This window comes from Apostichopus japonicus, chromosome 7 (genome assembly GCF_037975245.1).
Source record: "Apostichopus japonicus isolate 1M-3 chromosome 7, ASM3797524v1, whole genome shotgun sequence".
Lineage (NCBI taxonomy): Eukaryota > Metazoa > Echinodermata > Holothuroidea > Aspidochirotida > Stichopodidae > Apostichopus > Apostichopus japonicus.
In genome coordinates this window covers 150,620-162,500 of record NC_092567.1, presented here as the reverse complement: position 1 = coordinate 162,500, position 11,881 = coordinate 150,620, and the positions used below count along the sequence as shown (strand labels likewise).

The 11,881-nt window shown below is 37.1% G+C and overlaps 1 protein-coding gene across 2 annotated transcripts in view; it reads left to right on the top strand.

Moving 5' to 3' along the window:
* Positions 1 to 11,881, top strand: part of LOC139970227 (homeodomain-interacting protein kinase 1-like) — a 73,776-nt gene that overhangs the window by 170 nt on the left and 61,725 nt on the right. For both annotated transcript variants that reach the window (XM_071975868.1, XM_071975866.1), the window contains exons 1-2: positions 1 to 44; positions 8,231 to 9,219. The exon at positions 1 to 44 is cut by the window's left edge and continues 170 nt beyond it. In XM_071975868.1, coding sequence (XP_071831969.1) covers positions 8,468 to 9,219 — 752 coding nt within the window. In that variant the 5' untranslated portion in view covers positions 1 to 44; positions 8,231 to 8,467. The remainder of the gene's footprint in view (positions 45 to 8,230; positions 9,220 to 11,881) is intronic.

The window sequence follows — 11,881 nt, the reverse complement described above, 5'->3', positions numbered from 1 at the left end:
GATCAAAACGAAGGATGCCGTCAAAACATGACAGAAGCTGCTTGGTAAGAGTTATTCTTGAACAAAGATGATATTCACATGAGTAATATAATTAATCGGTAGGATGTCCATACATACTGTACGTTCGACGTAAAGGAAATGCACCCCAAAGAAAGCGTAAAATGGTAAGACTGTTGCTAGCAATAGCCTAGCCTACACTTTATGTTGTAACTAAGTCGAAAGGCAAAGGGACATTATGTAGAGCTAGGATGCACTTAATCAGATCGTTCTGTCATCGTGTTTACTACTGCTGGCCGATATGTATATTTTTGTGATAGCATCGAACATTATAGGGGTGTCTGAGTTGTAAATTGTCTGTGTAGGGCAACAGCCAACAGTAATTTAGCCTAGGAACAACTTGGCTTGAACATTGTTCCCACACTAATGTTAATCAAAGTGGCTATTCTTACGACTAGTTGTAACAATAATTTCCGATTACGCATGCCCAGTTGCTATTTTTTACAACCAAGAGTACTATTTTTACGACTAGGAGTTACCATTATTTTCCGATTAGGGTAAGGGTTAGGATTAGGGTTAGGGTTAGGATTAACCCTAGGCCTACTGCATGCGAAGTTGGTTTATTTACTTTACTGCGCATGAATTCGCCGATGTCGTAAGAAAAGTTAATAAATAATTGTTACGACTAGTTGTAAGAATAGCCACGGCCAATGTTAATGTCAGACCTGCTACACTAGTCTACTCAAGTCTTACTATCTTATTTTTAAGTCCTGGTTAGACACATTTGCGTGTGTAACGTCAACATTGAAAAAGAAGATATTGATGATATTCAGCTGCTTGTTTAATTATGCAATTTTTAGCTTTAGAAAACAAATCAAACAGAAATATCCACATGGAGGTTGAAATTAATCTTTTCCCTATGAGCCCTACCTCATTCAGTTAACTGGACCAGACAATAGTTATAATGTGAGCCCTAACTTAGTCTAAAGACTGCATGATCACCTGTCTCAATTTAGTGCACAGCTAGTAGTATCATGTCATTGCTCTGTGAAAAATCATAAGTAGAGTTAATTCTGTAGGCTACTCCATATATTAGTGATAGAGGTAGCCTAGCCATATTCTTACTGTACTCCATATATTAGTGATAGAGGTAGCCTAGCCATATTCTTACTAGGCCCGAGACTACTGTTAGATGACTTTGATTTGTCTTGGGTAATTTACGAATATGCAAAATTGAATATCAAAATTATTATAGGGATGGTTGGTGGCAGAGCTGATTTGCTAGTTCAAACTTGGTTCAAGAAAATGTCCATTTGCTCAGATCTCTATGTCTATCACATATTAAGACTGCTCTTTCTGGATATTGAAACATTTTGGAACAAAAATTCTATACTGTAGAATCCTTACCAGTGAATTAATTGGTTGATGCCCACAAGTGAGCGCTACAAACAAGAGATGGAAATCTCTGATCTTTTCTGGTTCTCACTTAATTCTTGGAAAAATTTAACTCACTGGCTCTATAGTGTTTCGGAAATTATATGGCAAGGAATCACAAAGCCAAAGTTAGCCTTCTGGTTTCCCAAAAAATGTTCCTGCCATCTTCATTACAAAGTACTAGTACCCCAACAACCATTATTGACCTATTTCAAATACCTAACGTAATGTCGGCCGTCGCAACGCATTGGTAGTATAGTGATGGTGAGCATAGCATTCACTGGCACACTATGTTATCGTAATGTGATCTTTATAGCGTGAATTACGTAGCAGAATGATTGATCAGGATTTCAAAAGGATTGGGGAGGGGTTCTACGTATAGTAAATGGAAATATTGAATATATACAACATTTAAACGTATCCCAAACATATTTCTTTGTAAATGCGTAACTCCTTCTACAACCTTTCATCTCCCTCTGACATCATAAGAAACCTTTCAAAAGGTTAATGTTTACTAAGCGTGTTTCAGACTTCGTAATCAATGAAGTAAAATGGAACCTCCTATATGTTTAGTCATGTATTTTTCATGTGTGGATAAAATCACTCACCACCGAAAATGAAAATACTATACCGGTGAAAAGTAAATCAAAGTTAAAACCTTCAATCCATCGCCACAGCAACTGTGCACGTAAAATACTACATTCCCTCTTCAAGATATAATACATGACCTTCAAACAATATCCAGCTAATTGACAGTTTTAAACAAGGCCAAGCAGTGTGATTTCTTTTTTTTTGAAAACAGATGGTTAGGCAAGATTTTCCCATTGACTTAGTGTGTAATTAGGCTAGCATGTGGTCGAAGATAGCAGCAATGACAAAAGTATTCAGTTAAAAAAAATTTGGTGACAACTGCTAACTCCCTGATACCAATCTTGAATAAAAAAAAAGACCAAAGCCGAATAAAAGTTACGAATCTTGAGCAGCCAGGTTGATATCAGGGTATTATGAATTACTGTGAATGTATCTGTCATAGCCAGGTTGATATCAGGGTATTATGTATTACTGTGAATGTATCTGTCATGTTACTACATGTCTGCTATACTCGCTAAATATGTTTTAGGAGTTGTGTGAACTGTAATAGCAAAGTCTGTCATCTTGTTGTAACAGTGTGCTGCTCTACGGTTATGAGTGCAAGACTAAACAGCTTACATCACATGTTACGAATGGTTTGGATTTAAAATTATATTAAAAGTTTACAAAACAAGTTGGCAATAGTGCGTGATTGTAAATTATTGCATTACTCAATGATGTACAATATATGGGGAATTATCTACTTGCTACTAAGTTGAAGAATGCTTCACCAAGCCTATTTGTTTATGACATAGCTGGGCACAATTGGGAAGTTGTGGGAGCTGTTTGACACCTTGCGCCCGCTTATTTTCATCCTAGTTTGTTATACATTTCCACAAAGCAAACCCCACAAAGGGAGGGTAAGGTAATACTGTACCTGGACAGGGACTTTGTTAAAAGTGTACAAACTGAGGCATGAAAGTTTGATTTCGAAGAAGGATGGTTTAGCAATTTAGAGGAAGCTAGTGTTAATGCCAGGCCTCGACAAATATGGTCGCCAAATCGCCAATGGCGATTAAAATTTTGCGACTGACGAGCAAAAAATGCATCTTGCTCGACATTTTGGTGACTGTCTCATTCGCTCACTGCCTTGATATGATAGGCTTACTATTAACTTGTGAGCCAATCAACAAAGACCTATTGCACAGTAATATCAAGTGCACTGTTACAAGTAGGTACTAAGGAACAGCTCGGTTCACCAGCTCGAAACTAATTTGATACTACTGTAGTCACCCAAACTAAATGATGCACAAAAGTTGTAACCAAAATGGAAAACAACAAACTTAAATACATGTGTAAGGACAACTCAAACCGGGGTACCTTGTGTGTACGATTGGTACAAATGAAAAGTGTTGTTAGTAGGTTAACCGCAATCGCGCGATAAGGCCTACCTAACATGTCAATAAGTAAAAATTGTATCCCAAATTCACAAGTCAGTAATGTGAGGCATAGCTTTGGCTTTTGTATACACATGTTGTTACACTTGTTACAAATGGTCAACCATGCCATTGCTTATTTTTGAGGTCACTTTTACAAAGCAATTCCTAAACAATGCTTACAATGTTTCACCATTTTATATTTTCATATCATGTTTTAAACACTTTTGACGAACCACAATTTAAATAGATCGTTTTTGCTGTAAACAACCAGGGTTCGCAGGTTTCTTCCGGGGGTGGAAAAAACCGCGGAATAAACCACGGTTTATTCCACTCGGAAGAAATAGGTTTCTTCCAGTTTCTTCCGGACAAAATGGAAGAAACTCATTTTTGGGGGAAAAACTGTTGATAAAGTTTCATAACAACCTGCATTGATTTCTAACTATGTAATAAATGGACAAGAAGCTCTATAGTGTCATCTAGGTAGTCTATATCTAGGTTTGGAGCACATGACCTGCTTCCAGCATATACTGTACACAGTATAGTACTAGGCTACTCACAGCGGACAATTCAGGGAACAACTATGGGCAAGCTATATTTTACAGCCCAGTTCTTAGTTAAAAACTAGTTTCTGAGTGGAGGGGCAAGTGTTCCCTGGAAATTAGTGTAGGCCTACTACAATGCACACTCATTACTACGATTACATTGACCACTATGACCATATTTTGTGGAGATTGAACTCAAGACATGAGGGTAACAGATTTGACTGGAAGTTGTAGTGTGAAATGTTTGTTCTTTTTGCTGTGGGATGACAAGTCCTCCTGTTAACTACAAGTTGTAATTTAGGGAGTTGCAGAAATAAAACTGTTGCCTAAATCTAACAGATATTGTTTGGCTATTTTCTTGGTGTTTATTGTATTAAATCCTCAGTTCATGGGCCAATCCAGGTTAATCATTCATACAGTATGGCCAGTTATGCAATTCTGGTTGATGGGGGGATCGCGAGATGAAAAGTAGTCCTTCAATATTGTGATATAAAGCAAACATCTTTTGGTGTAGAAAAATTAACAAAATTATAATCAAAACAAAAATATCATATTTTTAAGGTTTCAATGGTATGCATTTCAATCAGATGGTGGTAAGCTATTTGTCTCTTTATCATGTATGTGGGCTGTGCTGCGTATATGCCAATTTTCACAGTTTCTTCCGGTTTCTTCCAGTTTCTTCCGGAAGAAACTGGAAGAAACCTGGAAGAAACAGGTTTCTTCCAGTTTCTTCCACGTCCCCGGAAGAAATAGGTTTCTTCCGGAAGAAACTGAACCCTGTAAACAACTAACAGTAACAATATACAGCAATATCCTAAGTTTGGCCATACATACTACCTAGGCTTATATCACACAAACAATTAGCCAGAAAAAATGGCGAGCAAATTTCACGTTTTGGCGAGTAGAATATTTGACTCGGTCGCCACTTGGCGAGTAGTTTAAAAAAAATTGTCGAGGCCTGGTTAATGCCATCTGATCTCAATATCACCATATTCATTGTTGGTGAAGTCACAGTCCCATATTTACCATGTAGTCTCTCACTGACATCTAAGCAAAGAACATAGCCTACATCTGTGACCAGTGTCCTTAGTAGTACACATGGCCTTAATAGTAATGCTGATCATCTCTTGTGATGCAAGTGACCATGCAGCTTATACCAGAGAAAGGAATACATTGATTTTTACCACCTCACCACACAATGATATAAATTCTATCGTAGTATTGTTTGCTTTGCCCTTTGACCCCTATTCCTTTATTTGTTACAGTTGGAAAGAAGGGCTGTGATTAGATCAATATCTTATTGTGGTATATACCTAGAGCCATTGTTGTGGTAACCCATCTTCAGCAGTCTGCTTACAAGTCATCTAGACTCATCTAGTACACTTATAAGGCCCCATCCAACCTTTACAATTTATTACTTCAAGTTTCAATTATATTCATAGTTTTTTACCCTCTGCATTTGCACAGTATATATACTGTTCTTGCGTATAACTTAAACTGTCCCTACACGTCCTTTTAATTTGGTGGAAGCACCTCAGCAGGTGCACATATTAGAAGATATATGCCCACCTCTCCCTCCCACCCCTGGATGGGACACTGTATATCAGCCTTGTTTGGTACATATACAGGACCTAAAATTTTAAGGCCATCGGTATTGTTACTAGAGAAAAAATGTGTGCGTCCCACGGACACAAGTCCCTCAAAAAGTTTGCATCCCTTATAAAAGCTTGCGTCTGATCGAACACCAACTGTGTTTATTGTATGACCTACTTTTACTAGTGTAGTTGTATAGGTGCAATGGTATCACTCTCTATACTGTGTGAATGTTGAACACAATATATAGGGCAGATGGCCCAGTTCCTTAGCTTCGCTGTTTTACAGGAGCAGCCTGCTGCGCCCATCTTTTCACCTGCCCTACCCTTTCAACTAATTTTCACCGACCAGAACCTCTTTCATCCGCCTTTGTACTTCCTTACTCGCCCACTCCGTAGTAGTTCCATGCTTTGACCTTGCAGCGATCCCATCAACAACCAACTCTTCAAAAATCCCTGTACCTAAATTCCACCGTTCAATACTGCATGTACAAAATGCATATTTTACATAATTAGCAACTCTCAATGCGGAGTGAAGAAACTTACTGTGAGATGAAAAGTCCTTTTCAGTATCAGAGATGTTAGCTTACCAGCGCTTGTTGCTGTAATGTTCATACTTTGTGTGACAACAAGGCCTAACGTTATGACATTTGAGTGCACACATGTGATAGCCTATACCACAAACTTGGCTATCTCTACAGTGGAAAGTAACTTTACCAGTAATTGTTGTAAAAATATACTTTGTGTTATTGAGCACTACAGATGCAAGACTTTCCAAACAATTGGTAAAGGACTATTAGCCAATCAAATCACGGGAAATATGGAAAAGCATCATTTACTATTTTTAGCATGAAAATCTCTGAAATGGAAATGTTGTTAATAACTGTGTACCTTCAGTTGATTGTTATGATTTATTTGTTTTCAAGCAAATTCAATCATAGACCTGTAGGATTGGAAGAAAGTTTGGTTCTTTAGAGAAGTTGTGGTTTTTTTAAAGGAAAGAAAGAAAGATGTTCATTCAAAACTGTGCTCTGATATATGTTTTGCATAAGTCCATGGTAAGTGTGAGTGTGTGTACTTGGGGTTTGTTTCTCAAAGAAAAAGTTAGCGTCCACCAGATGCAAGCAATTTGAAGATTTGCGTCCCTGCCTAAAACAAATCTTGCATTAGTAACAATGCTGTTAGTGTGTAAATTTAGCTGTTACTGTACTATGAATTTACTCCTATCTTTCCTTTCCTTTACTCATACTCTGATTTGTTATTTTGTCACTGGACTACTGATGTCTAAACAAGAAACAAAACAAAGGTACTGGGTGCTTTAATTTACCCACATGTAGAGGTAGACATTTATTCAGTGTACAGTGCATTGGGGTAATTACCTTTTGATAATTGTAGGTTGATTATAGTACCTCTGTAAAAGTCATATTGATTCTTTTCTGAGCTAATTGGTAATCCCATTGAATATGCTACTAATTGTCCAGTGGCCAGTAAAGATAAGGGTCCTGTGGCTTTTATGTCAGTGCAAGCTGTGCTTTAACCATATCTTCTTTCTGTTACTGCTAGTTGCCTGATTGCTAAGTTGCTTGTATGATGGTTGAGCTAGGACTCAACTGTGTTTTGTTCACATATTGACTTTTATGCTGGTTCATATTCTGAATTTTACACCCAGACACTGTTTGACTGTTTTGTAGTGGCATTTATATTCAATATTGGCGAAATAATTACTCTTTGCTTTCTATGGGTCATTTACTGTACTGTCGTATGCAGTTACTTTGTGCTGTCAACTTGGTAAATTTTAATTGTACTACTTGTATTACTTGTAAAGTGTAACAGATGCTACTGTATTTTAATTTGGATATTTATAAAGAAAAGAGTGGATGTAAATTGAAAAAAAATGTGTTATAGTGAAAATTGTACTGTAATCTTTGGAGATGTGGTAATGATGTTGTCATAGTTACTTGTATTTATCTACAGTAAATGGATCATCTACAGAGCTCTAAAGAGTAGCTTGACTGTGTTTTGCTGTAATACATCAGGTGTGGTTATTAGGTACACCAAGGATACTGTATATATGCTGTACAGGTAGCTTGGTTATAATTTTTGGATGGTGTTGATAGGCCAGCACCAGTTACCACTCTTTGTGGATGATGTATTTGAAACAGGTATGCAGACTATACTATATAGTTTAGTAGTACATGACAGTTAAAGTGATCCAAGACTTAAAGCCAAGTGACAGATATGATTCTTCTGTCTGGTAAGAACACATGATGAGACAATGTGAAGGTGTACAATTTACATTATCTCATAACAGGAGGGAGATTGGATAGATATAACTGTACCATGGGCCCAGGCTGTGCAACTAGTATACAAATTATGCCAGGAATGTTGGAATTCTTAAGCATTGGTACTGTATACAGTAGTTAAGGACTTCAAATTGGTCATGTAGTACCACTGTTTGAAGTTGTTAAGCTAAACTGTAGGTACAGTATACTATCTGTGTTAATAATGAATCAATACTATAGCAAGTGACACAAATAACAAGGACATTATATAGGCTTTGCAAAAATACAGAGAGCATTCACAGTATATATGTCACCTCCAATAAGAGTTTTAATTTAAGACCTTTAACTGTGTTTCCATTCTATTTTGTTTTCAGAAACAGTAACAAATACTCCAAGAGTGGGATAAACCATGTGAGTTCGTACAGTTAAATTTATCATCAGGAGAGAAATTTGTCAAGCTTTTCGTGACCATCAATCAAGTCCATTATTAAAGAGCCTGTAATAAAAGCACAGATCTGTATTCAAAGAAGGTGATGGTTGCTTCTTCTTTCCGAGTGAGGAGAAGTTTTAGAGAGCTTTCGGAGGGACCAACATCTTTGGGTTAACTAGAGATGTATCAAAAGTGTGGCATGAAACGAAAGAGTGATGATCGGGATACCTACCATCACCATCGACATGCCAACCAAGCAGAAAACAGCCTTCATAAAACAAACAACAGTACAACTACCATGGACAGAAGTCATGTAGCAGGTACCTCAGGTACCTCAAATGCTAACACGTCAAAGAGTAGTAACAGTAAGGAAGGAGACTATCAGTTAGTACCTCATGAGGTTCTATGTTCACTCACCAACAGCTATGAGGTCCTGGAGTTTCTAGGGAGGGGAACCTTTGGCCAAGTTGTCAAATGCTGGAAGCGTGGTACAAAGGAAATAGTGGCTATCAAAATCTTGAAGAATCATCCTTCTTATGCACGACAAGGACAGATTGAAGTTGGCATCTTAGCCAGGTTGAGCGCAGAAAATGCAGATGAATTCAACTTAGTCAGAGCGTATGAGTACTTTCAGCATAAGAATCACACATGCTTGGTCTTTGAATTGCTGGAGAAGAATCTGTATGATTTTCTAAAGAAAAGCAAATTTCGCCCACTTCCCTTGAAACATATCAGACCCATCCTTCAACAAGTGCTGGTAGCACTGCTGAAATTAAAAGTGTTGCATCTGATTCACGCTGACCTCAAGCCAGAGAACATCATGCTATTGGATCCATTTCGGCAGCCATACAGGGTGAAAGTGATAGACTTTGGATCAGCCAGTCACGTGTCTAAGGCTGTGTGCTCTACTTATCTGCAGTCAAGATACTACAGGTAAGTATTTTAAGAATTTTGTAGCCTGGGCAAATATAATTTGCAACTTTTGAGGTACATTTGACTTCCAATTTAGAGAGGACAGATCTATGTTATTTATTTATTATTTTTGAGATGTTTTAAGTATATGTTTAATGCATTTAAATATATCTGAGCTAGGGTATGGTAGCACAAAGAAAACAGTAAAACAATTAGAAGATAAATTGCTGGTCGATAGTAAAACAATTAGAAGATAAGTTGCTGGTCGATAGTACTGTTGAAGAGAACAGAGTTATCATTCATGTCGTATGGTTTATTTTTTTCTGAAGAACACAATGATGTCTGAAAGAAATGAAGAAAGTAATATTAGTTTCTGAGAAGTTAATTTTACATAAATGTGACTCTGCTTTTATTTTATGGAAATCTACAGTGTGACCTAAGATCTTATTTTTGTAGTAATCATAATGTCTGGTAAAGATTACTGACTAAACTAGCCAGCTGTACAATACTACAGGTAGTGTATAGAGTGTGCACTTTGCTATGGCTGAGAACTATGCAGTACTGTACTATGGGTGTTATAAACCATAGTTGACAACATTGGTAATGTGCACTTAAAAGATCAACCTTCAAATAGCATATAATTTTGTGAGAAATCTTTCAATTTCTTCCACATGGTAGCCTAACACCACACTAAGTCAATGGGGAAATCTAGCCTAACCATCTGTTTATTCACAGAATTTGTGACGCATTTATTAGATATCTATGGAATGCTTTCATTAAATTGCTTTTATCTTCAACCACATGGTAGCCTAACACCACACTTACAGTAGTCAATGGGGAAATCTAGCCTAACCATCTGTTAATTCCCTGAAATTGTGACGCAGTCATAAGATATCCATGGAATACTTTCATTATTGCTGTTTTCTTTGAACACATGGTAGCCTAACACCACACTAAGTCAATGGGAAATCTAGCCTAACCATCTGTTTATTCACTGAAATTGTGACGCATTTATAAGATATCTACAGTATGGAATGCTTTCATTATTGCTTTTATCTTCAACCACATGGTAGCCTAACACCACACTTAGTCAATGGGGAAATCTAATATAACCATCTGTTAATTCCCTGAATATGTGACGCAGTCATAAGATATCCATGGAATGCTTTCATGATAGCTTTTATCTTTGAACAACAACATGGTAGCCTAACACCACACTTAGTCAATGGGGAAATCTAGCCTTAGAACCATCTGTCAATTCCCTGAAATTGTGACGCAGTCCTAAGATATCCATGGAATACTTTAATTATTGATGTTTTCTTCGACCACATGGTAGCCTAACACCACAATTAGTGAATGGGAAAATCTAGCCTAACCATCTGTTCATTCCCTGAAATTGTGACGCAGTTATAAGATATCCATGGAATACTTTCATTATTGCTGTTATCTTCGACCACATGACAGCCTAACACCACACTAAGTCAATGGGAAAATCTTGCCTTACCATAGATCTGTTCATTCGCTGAAATTGTGACACAGTTATAAGATATATCCATGGAATACTTTCATTATTGCTGTTTTCTTTGAACACATGGTAGCCTAACACCACACTAAGTCAATGGGAAATCTAGCCTAACCATCTGTTTATTCACTGAAATTGTGACGCATTTATAAGATATCTACAGTATGGAATGCTTTCATTATTGCTGTTTTCTTTGAACACATGGTAGCCTAACACCACACTAAGTCAATGGGAAATCTAGCCTAACCATCTGTTTATTCACTGAAATTGTGACGCATTTATAAGATATCTACAGTATGGAATGCTTTCATTATTGCTTTTATCTTCAACCACATGGTAGCCTAACACCACACTTAGTCAATGGGGAAATCTAATATAACCATCTGTTAATTCCCTGAATATGTGACGCAGTCATAAGATATCCATGGAATGCTTTCATTATAGCTTTTATCTTTGAACAACAACATGGTAGCCTAACACCACACTTAGTCAATGGGGAAATCTAGCCTTAGAACCATCTGTTAATTCCCTGAAATTGTGACGCAGTCCTAAGATATCCATGGAATACTTTAATTATTGATGTTTTCTTCGACCACATGGTAGCCTAACACCACAATTAGTGAATGGGAAAATCTAGCCTAACCATCTGTTCATTCCCTGAAATTGTGACGCAGTTATAAGATATCCATGGAATACTTTCATTATTGCTGTTATCTTCGACCACATGACAGCCTAACACCACACTAAGTCAATGGGAAAATCTTGCCTTACCATAGATCTGTTCATTCGCTGAAATTGTGACACAGTTATAAGATATATCCATGGAATACTTTCATTATTGCTGTTTTCTTTGAACACATGGTAGCCTAACACCACACTAAGTCAATGGGAAATCTAGCCTAACCATCTGTTTATTCACTGAAATTGTGACGCATTTATAAGATATCTACAGTATGGAATGCTTTCATTATTGCTTTTATCTTCAACCACATGGTAGCCTAACACCACACTTAGTCAATGGGGAAATCTAATATAACCATCTGTTAATTCCCTGAATATGTGACGCAGTCATAAGATATCCATGGAATGCTTTCATTATAGCTTTTATCTTTGAACAACAACATGGTAGCCTAACACCACACTTAGTCAATGGGGAAATCT